Here is a 22,550-nt window from a genome sequence, read left to right on the forward strand (position 1 = left end):
ATAATATTAATAATAGCATTAAAATATAAGAGACATATTGAGCTCGTCTATTATGGTGCCCTCCGCGGGGCTCAACTCTATAAATGACATCTTTCATTTAAGGGTTTTCTGACTTGTTCTCTTCTCTGTCATTTTTTTTTTCTTCTATTTTAAACAACTCTCAAGTTATATACTCTACGATTCTGAAGTAAACACTGGACTAACATGTCAGCTAAAGAATTATAACATAACATCAAGCCAGCTTTTCTTTGAACAATTCTGATATGAAAAGAACGGATATTTAAAAAATTAGCCAACAAGAGTTATAATAATTTCCAAACAATAAAAAGGCAAACAAACCAAGAATGAATAAAAAATTTATATCCAGTGAGTTAACCATTAGCACAACCAAAACAACAAATTAATATACATCTCCTAAACTAAATAAAATTGGCAACAAAAAAAAAGATTGAAAAAGTAACAGCCCATGAAAGTTCCAGCAAAGAATACATTTCTAGAAGAATTTGCTGTATTGACTTGTCAATGAACCCTTGAGGTTGGAGTACAGCCCGTAAAGAGAATACTGTTGAAGGTTGGAGACCTCGTACCATGAGTTGAGAACTGACTCATGCTTGTCGGTACCAGAGAAAGCCAACTGGATACCAATACTGCAATCAACTGATCCCTGGTTCTTGCAATTATTGGTGCGAATTGCACACGTCTGTTTGTTCAGGCACACAAAATTTGTTTTGCCACTACACCTGGTGCACCCATCATTATTCTTCCAGAATAGGTTCTGCAGTCTTCCCTTTTTGAACTCCAGTATCTAAACAAATTAATTTTTACAAATAATAAATGGCATTTCATTTGACTGCAAATTAACCCACAGCATGTCTCATATTTGTCAATGAAAAATAATACATTTTAGGACCACATTAGTGTGGGAAAGGTTTGGTTGAATGTTTGGCTAAATATTGCTAAAAGCTTGGCTAAATATTGAATATTGAATGTATGGCTAAATGTGGTCCTAAAATGCAGATCAAATTTCAGTTCTAGCCTACACCAACTTGTTTGGGACTAAAGGCCTGGTTGTTTGTTGTATACTTGTATTACTGTGAGAAAGGTTTATTCATCTAAACATTGAATGTTTCAATAGTTTACCAGGTACTTCTAGAACTTATAGGCAAATTACCCAGGAAATTAAAATGCATATTGCACAGAAATGCTGGACTTAGTTGCATATAAGACGAAAATAAAAATCCAATAAATTACATTTTGCCTACTCAGATTAATCAATTAGTTTTCAGTCTCAGGTCATTTCGGTATAAAGGTTCCTGATGACCTTAGATTTGGGTTATTCTTAAACAATAACTAGGATATGATTCAGTTATATTAGTATGTTTGGTTGCAATGAGAATAGGCTATTCTTGAGAACAAGCTATTTAGAACAAGCTATTTGGTGTTTGGTTGTGTTAGAATAGCTAGAATAGAGAATCAAACTTGTTTGTCTTATTACAACAAGCTATTCTCACAAAATATTAGAACAAGCTATTCTAATAAGACAAACCCCAATTTTGCTATTCTAGCTATTCTAATATTGCAACCAAACATATATTGGTTGTGTTCCTATAGGTTCATGATTGATTTAATTTCAGTCAATTACTTTCAGGTTGCTTTGAATTATTCCCCAAATTATATGCAACTAAGATGGCAAACAAGTAAATTCTTCATTGTCAACACGCTAGAGCAACATGGTTCGCATCACAACTGGGGCTAAGAACAGATGATCTACAGAGCCAAACGATCAAGGAAATTCTTCAACGACTCGGGAAACAGCTAGACCTGGAACAACGGGCAATTTTTGCCTCGATTGCATGGCATATCTGGAAAAACCGATGCTCATATCTATTCGACGATAAAAAATGTGTACCGGGACACGCCCTCAAGGAGGCGGCCAACACAATACAATTGAGCAAATTAAGAGATGATCCGGTTAAACCAGACACAAGAACATCAATAACAGCCTATGTAGAAAATCAACAAACCGCTAACTTGCAGGGTAATCACTGCTGGATTGATGGATCATTCGCCAATGCAGATCAAGGTGGTGCAGCGCACATTCTCTTCACAAATAATGAACTCCAGTGGTACCAATTTGAATTCATAAATCAAGCTTTATCTACCTTCCAAACAGAGGCATTAGCATTATTGAGAGCAATGCAGGCAGTCAAATTGAAAGGCATTGACGCATGTACCTTCTATTCAGACTGTCAATTACTTGTAAGAACCTTGGATACAGGGAAAACGTTGCAGGCAATACAATCTGCCGATTGGCAAGTTTACCACTTACTGATGACAATCAACATTATAATTAAACAACAACCTGACTACATTTGCATTTACACCCCTAGAGAAGGAAACAAACAGGCCCACACACTGGCAAATTGGGCAAGAACAATGAAGACAATAGGCGAGGGATTTACATTCCCACTAGTTAGAGAAAGAATAGCATAGGGGATTGGTTGTTAGAATATTGTATAGGAGTTTAGAAGATAATTAGAGGATTACATTTCTATTATTGTAAACTGCTCAATATAAACTCCTGTAATCATTTTTCACTGAATCAATGAATACGCCTACGGGCTTTGAATCAAAAAAAAAAAAAAAAAGATGGCAAACAAGTAATGAGTAAACAAAAGAAGAAGAATTTATTGGTAAGCATGCAGAGTTCTATTTAACAAATATAAATACCAGGGTAAAGCTGGAGACGGTATAAGAGCTGTTGGCAACAAAGATAAGTGGTGACCTAGCCGCATATTTCGTGCCGGCAAATGCTACCATATACCCTCCTGCTGAAACCTGTAAAAAACAGCATTAATAAAATAAATAAACTATCACAATGCAAAGTTTATTTATCTGGAATCCAACAAATAAGATTTGTCAATTAGTCAACAATAAAAATAAAACAAGTCCATCATGAAGTTGTGATTTAGAATAACGAGAGACAGTTGGGGGTTTCTTAATTATTAATTCCGATGATTGGAATTTGAACTGGCAAGCCTAAATTTTAGCCAAATATGGTAAACACAAGGCGCAACATCACCTGCACATTTTGCATTGTGGCCCTTAATGTCAGCTGACCCGATTGTATAAATTAATCATCAATTAGACAATTCTGCATCAACAAGACTCAACCAAGTTTGACCGTGTTAAGTCATTACTTGTGTTAACTTTTATGTCAATCTAGTTCAGACAGTTTAGTCAAGTTATATCCAAATTAGGTTCAAGTGAGGTTAAATTCAGATCAGATCCTAAAATAAACTCATTGGAAATTGCTTCAGCTAAGCTGTTCATCCTTCACCAATAGAGAAAAAAAGTTTCCTGATTTCTATAATGATTTTTTTTTTTCAATGGTTTGGGAGCAAAAGGTTTGGTTGTTGTAAATTAAGTAAACCTGTTTCTGTCCTCAACTTTGCAGCTAACATCACCTCACCAGTTTCACACACAAACCACCCACATTTCCTAAAATTATACAATTGTTTGTATATATTATTAGGAAAATGTAAACACTCTCTCTGGTATCAGTGACAGTAACACACTCACAGAACACACCACTCACTCCCAGATCACGCACAAAACACATGACTAAAAGATCCTATCGAACTGCACAGATCTATCCACCTAACAAAAAGGAACCGAAGCTAAAAACTTACAGGATCGAATCCGGTTGTCGTGTTGACAGTGAGAAGTGAGATCTCGTCGACCTTGGGGCGGAACACGGCGAGCTGAGCGGCTGAGTTGGATCCGAGCGAAAGGCGGCGGTCGCACGGCGACAGCTGGATTTTGTCAGAGTAGAAGGAGTCGTGGCTGGAGAAGGCGAGGCCTAAACTGAAGCCATCGCCACGCTGGATCTTGGCATCGGCACACGGCGCGAACACTCTATTCTGGTCCGCCGCCGAGGCAGCCATAGCGGCGACTAGAAGGAGTAGAAGCGCCACTACTTGCCTCATTGCTCCGGCGAGAATTTTCTCTTTTTACCTTTTTTTGATTGGGGAAAGCGAGGGAGGAAGAGAGGTTGGTGAGGTGAGGTGAGGTGAGGTGGAGTAGGTACTAGTGAGCTGTCACTGGGAACAACCTGGATGGTGGGCCCATCGTTTTCGTTTAGTAAATAATAAATAATAAATAAAGAAACATATTGGGCTTTGCTGTAATTTATACGGGCCTAATGTCTGAATCCAGTAAGTATTTTGGGCTTCTTGACCTGTTGGAGGAAAGTAGGCATTTTGAGCCTTGATTCAAAAAGAATGGCCGAAGCAAAACGAATTCACATTCTCCAAGTACCTGACGAGTGACGAGAGAATCTTTTACAATTAGTGGATCCAAATCGTTCTTTTTAAATTTTGCACGAATCTTAAAGTCCAATCATATATATCCTGCTCTAGCCTTAATTTCAAAGTGGCTGAGAGTTAACTCAAAATCGTAAACTGAAGAATATCTTCTAGGGTGTCTGAGATCCAGGCAAAACCAGTAAATATAGGCCAGGCTGAGGTAATGGCATGCTTAGAAGCAGAGACAAGAGGTATAGTGTATGAATGGAGTCAATTAATTCTATTTTTTTATTTTTTTTTATTTTAATTTAATTTTATATATAATTTATAGTAAAATGTTACTAGTAGTGTAAAATGATTCTCATTCGTAACAAGAAAATTTTATTTAATTGACTATTATTCACGTTTGATTTCTAATTTGAAAGTCTACAATCTGATAGGGCTGGTGCATCGGGACCTGATGGTATACCTTTTGGATTTTACCAACATTTTTGGGAACTGATTAAAAAGGATCTTTGTACTGTAGTAGATGCTTTTTCTCATAATAGATTGTCTTTAGTTCATATGAATCAAGCTGTAGTTTGTCTTTTACCTAAAGAAAAGGAAGTTATCACGATTCAACAGTATCGCCCGATAAGCCTCGTTAATTGTAGTATGAAAATAATTTCCAAGTTACTGACTTTACGCCTTGACCATATTATAGATAGACTTATTGACCCCACTCAAGCCGCCTTTGTAAAAGGCTGTTACATTTTAGATAATGTCGTATTAAGTCATGAAATTCTGCATTCTTGTAGACATAACAAAGAGCAAGGGGTGATAATTAAACTTGATCTAGAAAAAGCTTATGACAAAGTTAATTGGTCATTTTTGCTTGAGGTAATGCGTACTAGAGGATTCGATCAACAATGGATCTATTGGATATCACATTTACTTTCTAGTAGTAGTACTTGTATCAATGTGAATGGAAATCTGTCCTCATACTTCCCCTGTCAAAGAGGTGTCCGACAGGGGGACCCATTATCTCCTTTTTTGTTTTTATTAGTCGGTGATGTCCTCTGTAAAATGTTTAATAAAGGAAGGTCTACTGGTAGGCTGCAGGGGCTTGGCCCACATTTGGCTGATGGCAATAGAATAACTATTTGCCATTATGCCGACGATACAATACTGTTTTTGGCTCCCACTCCTACTAACATCGAATATGCTCTATGGACAATGTTCAGTTTTGAAGCCTTGTCAGGTATAAAAATTAATTTTCAAAAAACAGAATTAGTTCCTTTACATATGCCCTCTTCGGATAGGCAACAGCTTGCTGAACTGTTTGGTTGTAAATTAGCTAAACTACCCCTGAAATACTTGGGGGTACCCCTTACTGATAAAAAACTTGCACTCTCTGATTGGGGACCCATGGTAGATAAAATCACCAAGAAACTTCAGGGATGGGTAGGTAATCTTCTCTCTATTGGGGGCCGATTAACACTCATAAATTCGGTCCTATCGGCTGTCCCATTATACATGATTTCGCTATATAAGCTTCCTGTTAAAATTCGGCATCAAATTGATAGAGTTCGACGCAGATTTCTCTGGCAAGGAAATGCGGGTCCTCGTAAAAAATATTCATTGATACAATGGACTTTGGTTTGTTATCCTAAAGACTATGGAGGTTTAGGAGTTAAAGACTTACATACTATGAACATTTCTTTGTTACTTAAATGGTGGTGGAAATTACATAACCCCCTTTTCTCAGGCCTTTGGAAACAAATAATTCTCATTAAATATGGTACACATACTAATCCCTCTAACACGTCGCATTTCTGGCGGGAGATTTCTAAACTGCAATATATTGGTAAAATGAGCTGCTCTTACCAAATAGGTACTGGCCAATCTGTGCAATTCTGGTTAGATACTTGGCACTCCAAATGCCATCTCTCAATTATTTATCCTCATGTTTTTGCTTTATGCACTAATCCTTCTCTAAGTGTACAGGAAGTAATTGCTTCTAGGGGTGCTGTGGTGAGATTTCGCAGATCTCTCCATGGCATTCTACTAGCTGACTGGCATGAAATTCTTGCCATCATCCATTCTTACACGCTTACATCAGCTCCAGATTCGTTATTATGGAAATGGGATTCCAAGTATCAATTTACTACTGCTTCTCTATATAATTTTCTTTCTTTTCGCGGGGTACAGGATCCATATGCACTAATGTGGTGGGCTAACATCATGCCCCTTAAAGTGCAAGTGTTTATGTTTTTACTGTTTCGGAATAAAATTCTTACTAAAACCGTTTTAAGGAAAAAAAATTGGCCCGGTGATACCCTATGTCATTTCTGTCATCGAGAAGAAGAATCATCTTTGCATCTTTTCCTTACATGTCCATACTTATCTAAAATTTGGTTTTGGATGGGTCAATTTCAAAACTATTATCATAGCTGGACCTCTTTGGAAGATATTCAATTATTAGCCTTGTCTTTAACTATGCCACAGCGAACAGCCATGATTATGGTTGTAAGTGCCATTTGTTGGACTATATGGACAGTGAGAAATTCTGTGTGTTTTGATAACAAAAGAGTACCATCTATTAGACAAATTCTATTACTAATTTGTTCTTTATTGGAATATTGGGCAGGGGCTAAAAGGAGGCATGTGCAGTTTACTCCCTGGATTCCTGAAGATATGGACATGGTGCCTTTGCAAAGCATGTCACCCTTGCCAACCAGTGTTACTGAGTCTCACAGTGTTGACAACCCTTGGATGGTACCACTGTTGCTTGCCATATAAATCTCTGTTATTGCACTGTGTCATGAAAAACATATTGTCTTCATCTTTGTTTTGTTTGCTTAGTAGCTATTTTGTTGCTTGGTTGTAATAAGCATGGAGTGTTTACATGCCAAACTGGATTCTGGCACAACTGTTAGTGCTAGTGTTGGTCTTGTTATTTGGACCTATACATGTTTTTTGGATAGTTTACTTTCGTGCTTATCTTATAATTCTAGTTGTACTCAAAACTCTTTTATTATTGGATGGGCATTTCCTGCCTTTTTTCAAAAAAAATTTGAAAGTCTACAATGCTCCTAAATCATTTCACTCGATCTTTGCATCTTTGACAATGCGAAAGTGTTTTATTTCCTCATTTATGCTAATAAAAAAATAGAAGAGGGATCCAATTGCATTCTTTTTTAGTGACACATAATTACACTCAATATTTTTAAAGTCCAAACAGTTGATCTAACCCGTTTAACATGATGAATATGTTAAAATGTACCTGCAGATCAAATTTTACATTTTTTTTAATTCTTTTACTATTTATTAAGATGGGTACCAAAATTCAATGGTCTAAATATAGCTATTTTGTTAAATACTTAATAAATAGTAAAAAAAAATCAAAAAATATAAAATTTGATATGCAAGCACATTTTAATTGATATCTCCATATTATGTCTGATTTACAGCCCTAATTTGCCCTTAAACCTGTGTTTTAAAGCCTATAAATGTGGACTTTTTACTTGTATTTCGAAGAAATGTGGTACTGCTATGTTTTGTTTGGTATTTTGCAGGAAAAAGGGCGAAAAACTGGATCTGACAATTTTTCATACGGCCCGTATGATATTCCCTACGGGCCGTACAGGATCCGTCCAACCACACAGAAGGTTCCACAACAGAGGCACGAAGTCTCCAAGACAAAGCACAGGCATACGGCCCCTACGGGGTCCCCTACGGCGCTAAATTGACAAATCCAGCTGGAATATGAAATCAGCTGAAATCAAGGAGGCCGAAAAGGAAGCCTCTGCAGACGCGATCTGGGGCATTAAATGAGAGAATTACACACCAAAAAAAGGGGGATTCACCACTGGAACTTGGACAATTTTTCTTGGAGCAAAAGACAAGAGGAGGAGAAGAAGAAGAGAAGTGAAAAACGCGAGTTTGCAACGGATCTTTGGATTTTTCTATTGTTTTGTCATGAACTCTTTTATTTTTTTGTTATTTGTGTTATCTTGTGAACATGAGTAGCTAATTTACTTTGTTTCTAGGGTTAAGATGTAGTTTCTAGTTTGGCTTTATTTGCATGCTACTTGGATTTTGTGTTGAATGCTTTGTTTTTACCTTGTTGAGTAGTATTTTGATTGCTTTATTTGTGCTTGCTTGAATCGATTAGTCATCCCGTTAGATGAATGCGCACATCTAAGTGTTAGGAGCCAAGTCTATGACATTTAATCCAACCGAATAAAGTATATGAAGTAGGGTGAAACCAAGGAGTACCCGAAAGGTGAAACTTTCCTTGAGGCGAAAGTCCTTGGATACTTTTAGTAAACCAACAAGTAACTTGGATAAATTAGGCCGAAATGCGAAAGTTGAGGTTTAACGCATCTAAGAGGGAAGTATTTGAGTCCGGTAATCGGGTACTAGGCCAAAATGCGAAAGTTGAGGTTAGGTATCTAGATCTGGTCGATAGAAACCCTAGACATAAGCATCAACGCAGAAAACAGTAGCTGCAGCATTAACTCGGGGTCCCCTACGGGCCGTATGCCTCGGGGCTGAACAGAAATGAAATCTGAACCCTGGAAACGCCTTTCTATCAATTGAAAACAACTTTAATTCTCTTTTATTGCTTTTTAAACTTGTCATAAATCAGTAGAATTATTAGAATTAAATCAAACCAATTTCTCTCACTTCTAGAATCTCAAGTAATTTTAAGACGAGTCCGGTTATTTTCTTCCGTCCCTGTGGATATTGAGCATACTCATCGATAGGATAGTGCACTTGCTATCTGATTTGACAGAGTATAACAAAGGTTTAAAAGGTATAGCTTGCTATACTGAAACTTTGTAGCATATATTATGTGCGAACATTAATATATCCATTATGTTGAATAGTTTGGATCGACTATTTGAACTTTAAAAATTTTAAAAATCAAAAATGTAATTCAGTGTCACAAAAAAAAGGTGTAATTGGATCCTCCTCAAAAAAAATATCATGTTTATATTTCAAACTAGAAAAAAAAGGTTTTAGTAGCACACATATTATATTGATGTACAAAATTTGCGGTACACAACGGATTTTAATACTGGTGTCTATATACGATATTGTTGTTTTATGTACTAAGTGTTATTAAATTGTTGACTCAGACTTTAAAAATAAAATGATATGCATACATCATACATGATAACATGAACGTTGTTGGTTGATCTAAACCGTTGATTACATTTAAGGTTTCCGCTAATTCACCTCTCGTATGGAAATCAACGGCTCAAGTCCACTACCTCTCCAAGGAAAACAGGATTGAATCTTAGGGCGGCTTTCACGGTCGCTGTATCTCTCTCTATCTTCCCCTCTCCTTGCCATCATAGCCTCCCAACTCACTCTTGTTTCTCACGCGAAATAGGGTTTAGCTGACAAAAATCAAAAACAGAAAGAGAAAAAATGGGAGGAAAGAAGGAGAGAGCAGAGGGGCTGGGTCGTGCGCTCATAAAGCAGCATAACAGGATGGCACTCGAGGCCCAGGAGAAAGGCCGCGCGATTCACCTTCAAAACCGCAAAGTTCTCGAATCCTATACTGAGATCGACGAAATCGATGCCATCATAGATAACACCGATGATGCTGAACTCCTCTCCGGCGGTGGCGCCTCAGACGCCGGCCCCTCTGATCTTCTCATCTCTGCGTATGTCTATGCTTTGCTCCTCTATCCCATCCTTTTTCAGCCAATCCCTTTTTAGGTCCGATGGTTAATTAACTGCTTTATATGGTTTTCATTTATTTTGTTCAAGTGATGATGCTGGAGACATGACATCAGATGAGAGGAAGCAAGCACAGAAAGAGGAGGAGGCTTTGCATGCAAACAATCTAAAAGTTCCTCGAAGGTATACCCATTTTCTATCTTTCACTGTAAATAGGACAAAAATCGGCTCAATTTAGGGTTTAGTTGAACTTTATTGGTCATTTGGGGGGAAGTCAAGGATTGCTGGTAGGGTATAGCTATGTTAAGTATGTATTGGTAAAATTTAAATAATTGTTTTAGATTTTTGTTGATTTTTACTAAAATAAATCGGGTTTTGATGTTCTGTAGACCGCCATGGAATTCTAATATGTCAGTGGAGGAACTGGATGCTAATGAAAAACAAGCTTTCTTAGTGTGGCGCCGAAAGCTTGCGAGGTCAGATTCAAAACTTTGAATTTTCTCATTTGCTTTCTATTGATCATAATAGTTGGTTGTTTGTTTGCAGTTTTTTCAGAAATTGGTTTAACCTTTAGCATGTGGTACTAATATGTGTTGTTACTGGAAAAATATATCAGTGGTATACTGGTACTTGACCAAAACTATATGAGTATTTTTAAGCATTCATTGTTCATGTAGATTGGAGGAGAATGACAAACTTGTGCTCACTCCCTTTGAGAAAAATCTTGATATATGGAGGCAGCTCTGGAGAGTACTTGAGCGTAGTGACCTGGTATAGTTCAATTTAATGACTTTATTTGTACTTAAACTTTCCTGCCTAGAGGCATAAAATTGTGCCAGTTGATAAATATGAACCTGCAGTTTACTGGTGCTCTCCAGTAATTTTTTCCTATTGATGTTGGTATCATATTTTACTATTATTTCGTGCGGTCAGTACTGAGCTGTACAGCATGACCATGCTTTTTTATTCTATTGCTAGACTGGTGATTAGTTGAACTGTTGAGGATTAAAGGTATCCCTATTTGGCTTTGAATTAACTTACTACTTCAACAATAACAAGCAAGCCTTTAGTCCCAAACAAGTTGATAATTAATTGAAGAAAATTTATTTAAGGTAATTGAAAAAAAAATTAATTTGTGTGCCTCTATTAAATGATATCATCATCATTTGTGTAGTTCATCTTTGTTTTAGAACACCTTTAACGAAGGTGTCGACTCACACTATATTTGTACTCTGTGATTTATTATTTATTTTTTTGTAGATTGTAATGGTTGTTGATGCCAGGGATCCCTTGTTCTACCGCTGCCCTGATCTCGAGGTATGTGGTGTCATCTATGCCCATATTTTCTTTAATAGCTTTCTGTTCTTTTATATTTATCTTGAATTTTGTTTGATGAAAAGGTTTATGCTTTGGACATAAGTTAGTCGAGGCACAAATATCTGGCCGTCTCAGGGAAAAAAAAATATGTGGTTCACCCGTATTTTACTGGTGGAATATACTCCTAGCCTGACTGTATAAACAATCACTGTAGCTTGAACATGCTTATTTTTTTCTGTAAAAATACAGGAATATGCACAGGAAATAGATGAACACAAGAGAACATTGCTCCTTGTTAATAAAGCAGACCTCTTACCCTTCAATATCAGGTTAGAACATAAGTTCACTTCTACTTCCAACTGTTACATCCTGCTTCGTACAACTTCTCTTACAATAGTGCAAATGGTACAATAAAATTAAAAATCATAAACTAAGTTTGGAGTATATTCTATATTGCTATATGTTTATTTAATTACTCCTTTGGAGTACATTGCTATGTCTATTTCACAATTTTATTGTATAACGTAGCATGGTTGTTGTAATATGGCTAACCCTCATCAGACTGTATTACTATATACTATGCAATAACCAGAATATAAGCCAAAGGATCATAAGGTTAATTATTTCTTACTATTCTTATACTCCAATCAATACCTCTTTTGTATTTCACAACTGCAGAAAGAAATGGGCTGAATACTTCGATCAACATGACATCCTTTTTCTTTTCTGGTCGGCCAAAGCCGCCTCAGCTGCTTTAGAAGGCAAGACACTGATCCAAGAACCTGAGTTACAAGAGTCTGAGTTATTGGGTTTGGATACCAAAATTTATGGGCGGGATGAACTCCTGACCCGGTTGCAAACTGAGGCCGAATCAATTGTCATGGCCAAAGAGAGACCTTCATCAAGCTCGTCAACTGCATCTAACAAAAGACAAGTAACTGTTGGATTTGTTGGTTACCCAAATGTCGGCAAGAGCTCTACAATCAATGCACTGGTAGGTGCAAAAAAAACTGGCGTGACCTCGACTCCAGGAAAAACAAAGCACTTCCAAACCCTAATAATCTCTGACGAGCTGGTATTATGTGACTGTCCTGGGTTAGTTTTTCCTTCATTTTCTAGTTCAAGACATGAAATGGTAGCATGTGGTGTTCTACCAATTGACCGCATGACTCAGAGCAGGGAGGCAGTACAGGTTGTGGCAAACCGGGTTGTGCGCCGTGAACTAGAGCGGATCTATAACATAAAGTTGCCCAATCCGAAACCTTATGAACCCGAAAACCGGCCACCGACATCCTATGAACTGTTGCGGGTTTATTGTGCCTCTAGGGGCCATGTTGCATCTAGCGGGTTACCGGATGAGACCCGAGCTGCCCGCCAGATGCTCAAGGATTACATTGATGGGAAGTTGCCCCATTTTGAGTTGCCTCCTGGAATGGATACGAGTGAAACCGAGGAGGGGGATGATACCGGGTCGGGTTCAGATGATGAGGATCCGGATCCTTCGTCAGAGTCTATGCCTGATAGACGTGAGTTGGCTGATATGGAAGAATTTGATTCAGGCTCGAAAGGTAGTAAGGTTGTGAAGAAGAGAGAGAATAGGAAGGCAGAGTCACACAAGCAACACAAGAAGCCGCAGAGGAAGAAGGATCGGTCGTGGCGGGTAGGAAATGATGGCGGTGATGGAATGCCGGTGGTTAGGGTTTTCCAGAAGCCTGCTGTTGATTTTGCAGCTATAGGTGCAAGTGGTAGGGGTTAGGAACTGCACTTGTAGCTGGCGGTCGGTATTTTGGTAATATATGGCTGTCATATATACGGGCTGAATAGACAAAATGTGCCGGGAGGACGAGTAGAAAATTTGAATTTTTATAAAAAAAAATATATGGCTGCATAGTTTTTGCAGTGTTGTGGTGGGCTGTGGGTGCTGTGAGTTTTATTAAATTAAGAGTAAGAATATGTTAATCAGATATGTTTTTTATTAGTTAATCCAGATATTTTTATTCGTGTTTTTTTTTTTTAGTTTTGAATTAAGAGATTGCTATGTGATTAACTAGAACTTGCTGTATGAAAAACAATAAGTGCAATAATAAACTGAATCAAATATTGATATTAAAGTTTGCAAGTAATATGATTCATAAAACTATTTAAACAAGGATAAATTTATCAACAAATATTATAGTTGTTTTATACTTAAAATTGAGGATTAAATAATAAATTAATTATTGGATAGGTCATTGTCATTGATTTCACAATTCGAAAAATTGATTGTTCAAATAAAAAATTCAGAGATTAATTTTTCACGAAATAATAATTTGAAGACATTCCATAATATTAGAAAGAGGTGTTGGCCACAAATCAGCTAGATTGATGATAGTGTTTTGTAAAGCTTGCAGCGTTTCTCTTGATATAAGACGGTTTATGATGCATATAAGATCCGTATTTGGATTTGTTTGAGACTTTGAGTCGTCGATTTGAAATGTAAATGCGGAAAAAAGTGCCGAACTGCCAATTGAATTTAAAAGTATTTTGATAATATATACACTGACGGGGGCTTTGTAGGATTTGAGATTGAATTAGTCTGTCATGTAATTTGATTAATTTTAAATTTTAACTTGACTTAATTCGTCTTATAGATTACATTAAATTAAGGTTTGAATATGTTTGTCCGAACTCAATTTGCCTGTAGTCCTAGGTTTTGGTGAGGCACCACAACGTGAGTGAGTATTATCCAGTGTTTTAAAATGCGGTTTTGTTCATGTATGCGGAAGGCCACTGCATACCGCACATGTGGTATGCGGACGCATATGTGGATTTATATATGCAGATTTTAAAATAAAAATTCACGTATATATATATATATATATATGTATATATATTCATAGAGGAGGGCTCAAATGCATCCAAATTTTTGTGCACCCAAATGCATTCTATCTTTCAAATCTTTTTTCTCTGTTTTCAAAGTCCGAATAGTCAATCCGAACTGTTAGATACGATCTATATGTTAAGATGTGCTTGGAGACCAAATTTTACATTTTTTGAAATTTTTTTACTATTTATTAAACCACTTTGAAAATCGCTGATCCAATGGTCCAAAAAATGTAAAATCAGCGATTTATATATGCAGTGTTTTAAAATGCGGTTTTGTTCATGTATGCGGACGCATATGCGGATTTATATATGCAGATTTTAAAATAAAAATTCACGTATATATATATGTATATATATTCATAGAGGAGGGTTCAAATGCACCCAAATTTTTGTGCACCCAATTGCATTATATCTTTCAAATCTTTTTTCTCCGTTTTCAAAGTCCAAATAGTCAATCCGAACCATTAGATGCGATCTATATATTAAGATGTGCTTGGAGACCAAATTTTACATTTTTTGGAATTTTTTTACTATTTATTAAACCACTTTGAAAATCGCTGATCCAATGGTCCAAAAAATGTAAAATCAGCGATTTTCAAAGTGGCTTAATAAATAGTAAAAAAATTCCAAAAAATGTAAAATTTGGTTTCCAAGCACATCTTAATATATAGATCGCATCTAACGGTTCGGATTGACTATTCGGACTTTGAAAACAGAGAAAAAAGATTTGAAAGATAGAATGCATTTGGGTGCACAAAAATTTGGGTGCATTTGAACCCTCCTCATATTCATATTCATATTCATATATTTGAATTTATTTCCACATAATGACATAACCAACTATAGTTTTTTGACTTTTTTCACATAAATTTTAATTAAAATACAATCATATTATCAAAACAGCATGGGAGGACTGCATGGCTGCATATTCGGACCGCATGACCGCATTTTTAATCCGCATATGCGCTTTTTTATTCCGCATGACCGCATATGCGGCCGCATGGGAGGACCGCATGGGCATTCTGAGCACGGCTGCCGACCGCATTTTAAAGCACTGGTATTATCTAAGGTACTTGACTGTGTAAAATACTTGCAGCCAAATCAAAATTAATTGATATCTATTTAGACCAGTGTTGTAAATAACGGTATGCGCTTGTCGGGCAAACATAGTACTGCCAAGCAATTAGTCAGAAAAATCCGTGATAATTTAGTCGCCGCCAACGACTAAATCGGTTAAATAATTAATCTAAACTGTTGTTTTTTACAACAATGATTTGGACTATAGGAGTGTCTGCTTTGAAATTTGTATCAGATTAAAACCGATGACTCATATCTCAATCTGCAGGGTCAAGTATTGCACTAGATCTGAATTGCTCCAATGATCTTCTGTTCGGTTTACATTTTTGTATGGATGTTCGAATGGTTAGGTTAATTTGACTTTGACTGCAACACACTTATTTTAGTTAAAATGATCTTGGGTTCGATTTATATTAGTTAAAAAAATTTAGGTTTTAGTTCAATTTTGACAATTGAAAACTAAATAGACTGACATTATTTGTAAATATATTAGTCATTATTGTGTAAGTATTGTAGTTGTATCCATGCTAATATATAAATGAGTAAATTTTTGTTTGAGTGAAGATTGGGAGTCAAGTTATTCAATTATTTAATATTCATAAAGAATCTCTATTTGAATTTCGAGCCTATAATTTCTCACATTGAGAGTATTGTCTTTGCCACTAAATCAAAAAATAGTTCTCTCATAAATAAATAGAATTAAAATATCATATTATTTTTGTGTTTCAATCATACCTTGCATCATTATTTTCATTTTAAAAGTTCAAACAACGAATCTGAATCACTCAACTTGATCTCCATATAAAATAGAGTCTGCATCATCAGCATTAACTCAAAAGAGCATCTTTTGAGTTAATGCTTCTCGACCGTTTGATTTTAAATGAGGCCAATCCAATCTCTACCTATAACGCAGGGGTCCCTTAATATTAGTGTGGATTTAGTCTGCACGGATCTTAATGCAGATCAGACGGTCCATATGCATTAATTCAAGAGATTCTTTTTTGAGTTAATGGAGTGAATACTAATTCCTAGCGCTTGGAGACCAAATTTTATATTTTTTTGAGAAAAAAATACTATTTATTTAGATGGGTACAAAATTACTATTTTTTAGAAGATATAGACCATCGAAAAACAGTAATTTTGTACTTATCTAAAAATATAGTAAAATATTTCCAATAAATATAAAATTTGGTCACCGATCGTATGTTAATATGATAATTATGTCGAACAGTTCTGATCAATTATTGAACTTTAAAAGCGAAAATAAAAATATAAAAGAAATGAGGCATTTAAACGTGCTCATAATAACGAGCGAAATAGCGAGCCTCTAATAAATAGTTGATCACTATCACCAAAGTGCGCGGAGCACGGCCAAAATGAATTATGTTTGCTACTATTTAAAGAAGCCTCTTTATTAATATTTGCTTAAATATAATTATAAACTGATTAAATGAGTAGATCAAAATATAAATTTAGTAAACACTTGAAATAATTTCTGTTGCACCTTACTAAATTGAATTCTCCAGTGTCTATTTACTGGAGAGGAGAAATTCTAAATATATTTTTTTAATTAGAAGCGCGTTGCCTTTTGTCTTGGATAAAAACCAACCAGAACATTTGTGTGTCAAAGTCAAACAAACAAAGTGCACGGTTAATTATCCTCCTCGTATATATTAAATAATTTATAAATAAGGAAAAATAATGAGATAGTTTGTTTTCTATCTGTTTGAGAAAACATAATACAATAAAAATTTATTAAAGCGTGATGATATAATATAAATATGTGGATGGATAATGGCTGTCGCAATGGTTCATGCCTCCATGGTAGGATTATCAAGATTCCCCTCCACTTCCAAAGGTCGCTATTGGACCCCAAAATATAATATAATATAATATAATATAATATAATATTATCTCCTAGAAAAAAAGGTTGCATAATGCAGGAGATCTCTCTTAATCAATTTAGTACAACCACTAGTATATATAGGTGCTCATTGGATTGGAACACCCTTTAAAGTTAAACAAATCCAACTCTGCTACACAGTCACAGAGGAGATTCATGGCTACTGTTTGTTTGCTAACTCTAAAAAAGTTTGGAAGAGTGAAGCGCAAGAATTATAAACTCTTCGAACGGTTTAAATAGCGTTTATTGCATTATAGCAGAACGGTTAAAAAAAAAAAAGTGCTATGTTCATATAGCGTCGGTAGCATCATAGCTTTTATATAGCGCTATTTAAAACCCAGAGTGTGACTCATCACTCTTCTCCAATCTGCCATTATTTCCTGGCAAATGCACACAAGTCTCTCCTAATGTTGATTTACTAGTATTTACTACTCAAAACAAATATTTTAGATATTTTAACTTTAAGGGCCTTATTGCAATATTGTTAGCAAGAGTAAATTATCCAACATCATATATGTATCACTTCACCAAGCTGCATGGTCCGTGTCAAATTTTGGATATGCATAAATCAATTTCGGTTCTATGTTTCGAGAATAAATGTGTCAAACAGGCAAGGGCGGATCCAGAATTTCTGTCAGAATAGGACACTAATTAGGTTCAAATTTATTAACTTATCGGGTACATAATTGCAACCCAGTCTCTATAAACTATGATTATTAGAAAAATTTGAATACACAATTGTAACTTAGTTCGCTATTACAAACAGGCCAGGAGCAGATCTATAGTCAAGCAAGTGCTTAATCACTTCTATAATTTTATATTCAGGTTCAACAAATAACTTGGTTCCTATTGGAATCTATTTCCACCTCTTTTTGATGCTTGTGTTTCGATTATGTTAAGGATACTATTTCATTCGAATCTAAGAATTTGATTAAAGCGTTCATTGAATTTTTCTTTGATTTTTTTTTTAATTCTTGTATAGTCCAACCCCTTTATACAATCCTAAAATGTGTACATTGTGACTCAGTTAAAGTTTTACTCTGTGTTTGTAAATATTTCAGTTTAAATCTCAGTAACCAGACATTATGCATTGTATGTCCAATCAATTCAATCTAAATTTTTTAGTTCAGTCCAAAATCATGTTACAAATTTGTTTACAAAATTATGTTTGGTTTACTTTCGATCATATTTTGGAAACAACTTATCTTAATCCTAGAATCATTAATTGAATGTTTGATCCTTTTGAGTACGAGATCCAACATTCTATATTAAACTAAGTAATTTTTTTTTACCAAAAATAATTTAATTTTCTTTTGAGCCTAATTTAGTATATATACTGTCTGATTCTTAATTAAGTTAGGTTCCCTTGTGTATTTATATGTTCTCTCCATTCTATGCAAAGGAGAAACCAGCGAGGACTTTCTGCTTCAAGATTTGAAAACTCAAATTAATTTGGTTGAAAAAAACATACCATTAGCGTACATTCAATTTATAGTTTGAATGTGCATCTCATGGTTTTTAGATGCAGGGGTGGAGCCAAACTTTCAAGTTATAGGGATCAAGCGTAAATGAAAATTAAGCATATAATTTTTCATGCAGAGTTTGGGAGTCAATTTTACATTACCCATAATATTTTATTCTAAATTATACAATACATCATGTATAAGTACAAAAAAAATTGAAAATTAATGGGATCAATTAATTCTCATTGTCTATTAATAAATCCACCCTTGCTTGGATGAACATCAAATAATGTTTTGAATCAACGTAATTTTAAAACTGAATTATGATTATGAATTGTTGGATTTATGTATCTCCTGTGTGTACCACTTGGAACTAGATCTCCTGCCCCTAGAGTCACTGCGGGGTGGGCCCAGTTACTGTTAAAGGATTTAGGGTTATATGGGGACCCACTCTGCAGTGACTCTGGGGGCAGGAATTTCCTGCCCCCAGGGGGGCATACGATTCGGTTCCGTACCACTTACTGTAGCAGAGCTGGGTTTGTTTAACTTTAAAGGTTATTCCAATGAGCATCTACAGTGCTTGTACTATATTAATTAAGAGAGATCTCCTGCATTATGCAACCTTTTTCTAGGAGATAATATTATATTAATTATATTTTGGGGTCCAATAGCGACCTTTGGAAGTGGAGGGGTACTCTTTCTTTGCTAACTCTAAAAAAGTTTGGTTGTATTGAGGAATATAAATACTTGATGGCCTTAAAATATTATAATTTGTTAAGATTTTTTGTTTTTGAGGAAAAGAATTTTGTTAAGATTATTCAATTATCATTGTTACTTGTGAATATTCTGGTGTGACTCATCACTCTTCTGCAATCTCTATATTTGTCATTATTTCCTGGGAAATGCACACAAGCCCCTTCTAATGTTGATTTACAAGCAAGGTTCTAAATAGTGTTTATCGCGTTATAGTGGAAAACCTACAAAAAAAACTATAGCGAAAGCTATGCTACATAGCGTTTTATTTTTATATAAAAATTATATCATATATTTGTACTAAATATCAATATTATCTAAGTCTCATAGAACAATAAATAACATCAAATTGATTAAAAAATTATAATTTTCATATTGAACCAATACAAAGTTCAAATTGCAACTCAAAATATCCACATAGTAATACTAATATCATAAACTATCGATCTTTTTCTATTCAAAATATATTCAGCATCATGACATAATCTATCTTTTTTCTATTTAAATTTCAAAATAACCTAGACATCATGGCATAATTAACTATCTTAATCTATTCAAAATATTCAAACTAGTATCATTTTGTTACTTCAAGATATATCTTAATATATTCAATTTGAGCATTTATTTAAAGCTCATATAAATTGAAAAGAAAAAAAAAAGCTCATGTTGCATAGCGCGCTGTAGCTTCCTTATTTGATTTCGTTTGATGAATCTCTCATTTAATAATTAATAGTTTAATATAAAGCTTAGTACATCAATTGCAAAAAAAATCACAGTTAAAATCAAATCTGAGCCTTTATTTAAAGCCCATATAAATTGAAAAGAAAAAAAAAACAGCTCATGTTGCATAGCGCACGTTATCTGCGCTACACGCTATACGCTATAGCGGACCGCTATTACCGGTATAGCGTCCGTAGCTCAAATAACGCGTTTTGATGCCATAACTTAGCGTTTATGGTTCAAAAACGCTATAGCGGGCTATTTAGAACACTGTTTACAAGTATTTACTACTCAAACAAATATTTCATATATTTAACTTTGAGGGCCTTATTGCAATATTTATCCATTTTAAGTTTTTTTTTTTGTTTAAAAATCTGTAGGCACTTTTATTAAGTTAAAAGAGTTACAAATTAGCTGTTATATAAGATTAGACTACTGGAAAACATATAACTGTAAACAAACTTAAAATTGATAAATAGTGTGGTCATGTATTAAATTTTGGAATATGCATAAATCAATTTCAGTTTTATGTTTCGAGTATTCAGGAGCAGATGTATAGTCAGGCTAGAAATGCTTAATCACTTCTATAATTTAACTTTTTTTATTCAGGTTCGACAAATACCTTGGTTCCATATTGGAATCTATTTCCACCTCTTTTTTATGCTTGTGTTTCGATTATGTTAAGGATACTATTTCATTCGAATCTAAGAATTTGATTAAAGCATTCTTTGAATTTTTCTTTGATTTTTTTTTAAAATTTTTGTATAGTGCAACCCCTTTAAAGTTTTACTTTGTATTTGTGAAGATTTCAGTTTAAATCTCAGTAATCAGATATTATGCATTTTATGTCCAGTCAATTCAATTTAAATTTTCTAATTCAGTCGTAAAACATGTTACAAATTTGATTACAAAATTATGTTTTGTTTAGTTTCGATCGTATTTTGAAAACAACTTATCTTAATCCTAGAATCGTTAATTGAATAAAGGGGTCCTTTTGAGTACGAGATCCAACATTATAAATTAAATAAACTAAGTAATTTATTTTTACCACAAATCATTTAATTTACTTGTGAGCCTAATTTAGTATATATTCTTAACTTAGGTTCCCTTGTGTATTTATTTTATGTTCTCTCCATTCCATGAAAAGGAGAAACCAGCGAGCTTTCTACTTCAAGATTTAAATACTCAAATTAATTTGGTTGAAAAAAACATACCATTAGCATGTATTCAATTTATAGTTTGAATGTGTATCCCATAGTTTTTGGATGCAGGGCAAGTCAGACTTTCAAATTATAAGAGTTAAACGTAAATGAGAATTAAATATATAAATTTTGTATGCAGAATTTGAGGGTCAATTTTACATTGATAATATTTTTATTCTAAATTATACAGAACATCATGGGAATCAATTGACTCTCATTGTCTATTAATAAATCCACCTCTGCTTGAATGAACGTCAAATAATGTTTTGAATCAACGTAATTTTAAAAATGAATTATGCTTATGAATTGTTGGATTTGTTTATCTTTATTTTGCTTAAACAATTTATTTATTCATTACATGATTAATAGTGTTGTTTGATGAATTATGGGTTTCTTATTGATAGTTTAAAGATGTTATGTTGGATTGCACGTGAATATTGCTTTCATTTTTTTTACTTTAATATTTCTATTAGAAACTTCATTTATATTATTATTGTGTATATTTTTATTGTCAATAATAACCAGTTTTACTTTAATATTTAATTTTTTATCAGTGTTCTAAATAGCTAGTTATAGTTTTTTTCGAATCCTAACAACTACATTATGAGATAAAAAGTTTGCTAATTCAGCTGCGACCGCTATAGCTGTAATAGCTTACTGCTATTATTGCTATGCGCTATTGCTGACCGCTATGCTACATGAACTTCTTTTTTATTTATTTTTTACAATTCGTATGGGCTTTTGTGCTTTTGTTTCTATCTGTTCGCCATGCTAGGTATGCTAAATAGAACTCTACACTTTTATTTCTATTTGTGATTTAGTCTTGCCTTTTATATCAAAAAATATTCAAATATTAATTCTTCCTTTTGCTTGCTCTTCGTCTAATATTTACTTGTAAAATTATTACCCTTCATATCAATTGAAAACAAAAACTGATTTTGATTATTGTAATATGTAAAATGATCAAATAGATACTGACTTCATTCACTTGTAAAATTAATTGCTCTTCGTCTATTATAAACTGTAATACGATGTATAAACTATTGGAGAATATTACCTTATAGATCATTTTATTTCTTATTTGCATTATTGAAAAAAAATATAGATTTAGATTAGATGTCATTTGGTTGTTACCCAGTTTTTTCAATGTTAATAATATTGATAATTAGTAGAATTATAGAATATAATTTTTAAAATAAAAGATGTTATGTATGACAGCTTCTGCTATAGATACGCTATTCGCAATAACTCAACTAAAATTGCAAAA

At 34.3% G+C, this 22,550-nt stretch overlaps 2 protein-coding genes across 2 annotated transcripts; one reads left to right on the top strand and one right to left on the bottom strand.

Moving 5' to 3' along the window:
* Positions 1-264: 264 nt before the first annotated feature.
* Positions 265-4,120, bottom strand: LOC144572380 (uncharacterized). Its single transcript, XM_078321936.1, has 3 exons — positions 3,693-4,120; positions 2,731-2,838; positions 265-805 (listed from the first exon to the last, which is right to left on the bottom strand). Exons 1-3 carry the CDS (start codon positions 3,987-3,989, stop codon positions 494-496), a joined length of 717 nt encoding a protein of 238 aa, XP_078178062.1. The 5' UTR covers positions 3,990-4,120; the 3' UTR covers positions 265-493.
* A 5,489-nt stretch (positions 4,121-9,609) lies between these two features.
* LOC144572256 (GTPase LSG1-2-like) lies at positions 9,610-13,347 on the top strand. The gene is made up of 7 exons (XM_078321740.1): positions 9,610-9,967; positions 10,074-10,166; positions 10,373-10,459; positions 10,661-10,754; positions 11,244-11,300; positions 11,550-11,629; positions 11,979-13,347. Exons 1-7 carry the CDS (start codon positions 9,729-9,731, stop codon positions 13,054-13,056), a joined length of 1,728 nt encoding a protein of 575 aa, XP_078177866.1. The 5' UTR covers positions 9,610-9,728; the 3' UTR covers positions 13,057-13,347.
* The last annotated feature ends 9,203 nt before the right edge of the window (positions 13,348-22,550 follow it).

This window comes from Carex rostrata, chromosome 20, assembly GCF_964058835.1.
Source record: "Carex rostrata chromosome 20, lpCarRost1.2, whole genome shotgun sequence".
Classification (NCBI taxonomy): domain Eukaryota; kingdom Viridiplantae; phylum Streptophyta; class Magnoliopsida; order Poales; family Cyperaceae; genus Carex; species Carex rostrata.

Bases quoted from the DNA above. Each gene is read 5' to 3' on its own strand.
- LOC144572256 (XM_078321740.1), top strand. From the start codon at position 9,729: ATGGGAGGAAAGAAGGAGAGAGCAGAGGGGCTGGGTCGTGCGCTCATA. The intron at 9,968-10,073 runs GTATGTCTATGC...ATTTTGTTCAAG, and splicing joins TCTGATCTTCTCATCTCTGC to TGATGATGCTGGAGACATGA. The intron at 11,630-11,978 runs GTTAGAACATAA...TCACAACTGCAG, and splicing joins CTCTTACCCTTCAATATCAG to AAAGAAATGGGCTGAATACT.
- LOC144572380 (XM_078321936.1), bottom strand. From the start codon at position 3,989: ATGAGGCAAGTAGTGGCGCTTCTACTCCTTCTAGTCGCCGCTATGGCT. The intron at 2,839-3,692 runs GTAAGTTTTTAG...TGTTTTTTACAG, and splicing joins CGACAACCGGATTCGATCCT to GTTTCAGCAGGAGGGTATAT. The intron at 806-2,730 runs GTATTTATATTT...TAATTTGTTTAG, and splicing joins CCGTCTCCAGCTTTACCCTG to ATACTGGAGTTCAAAAAGGG.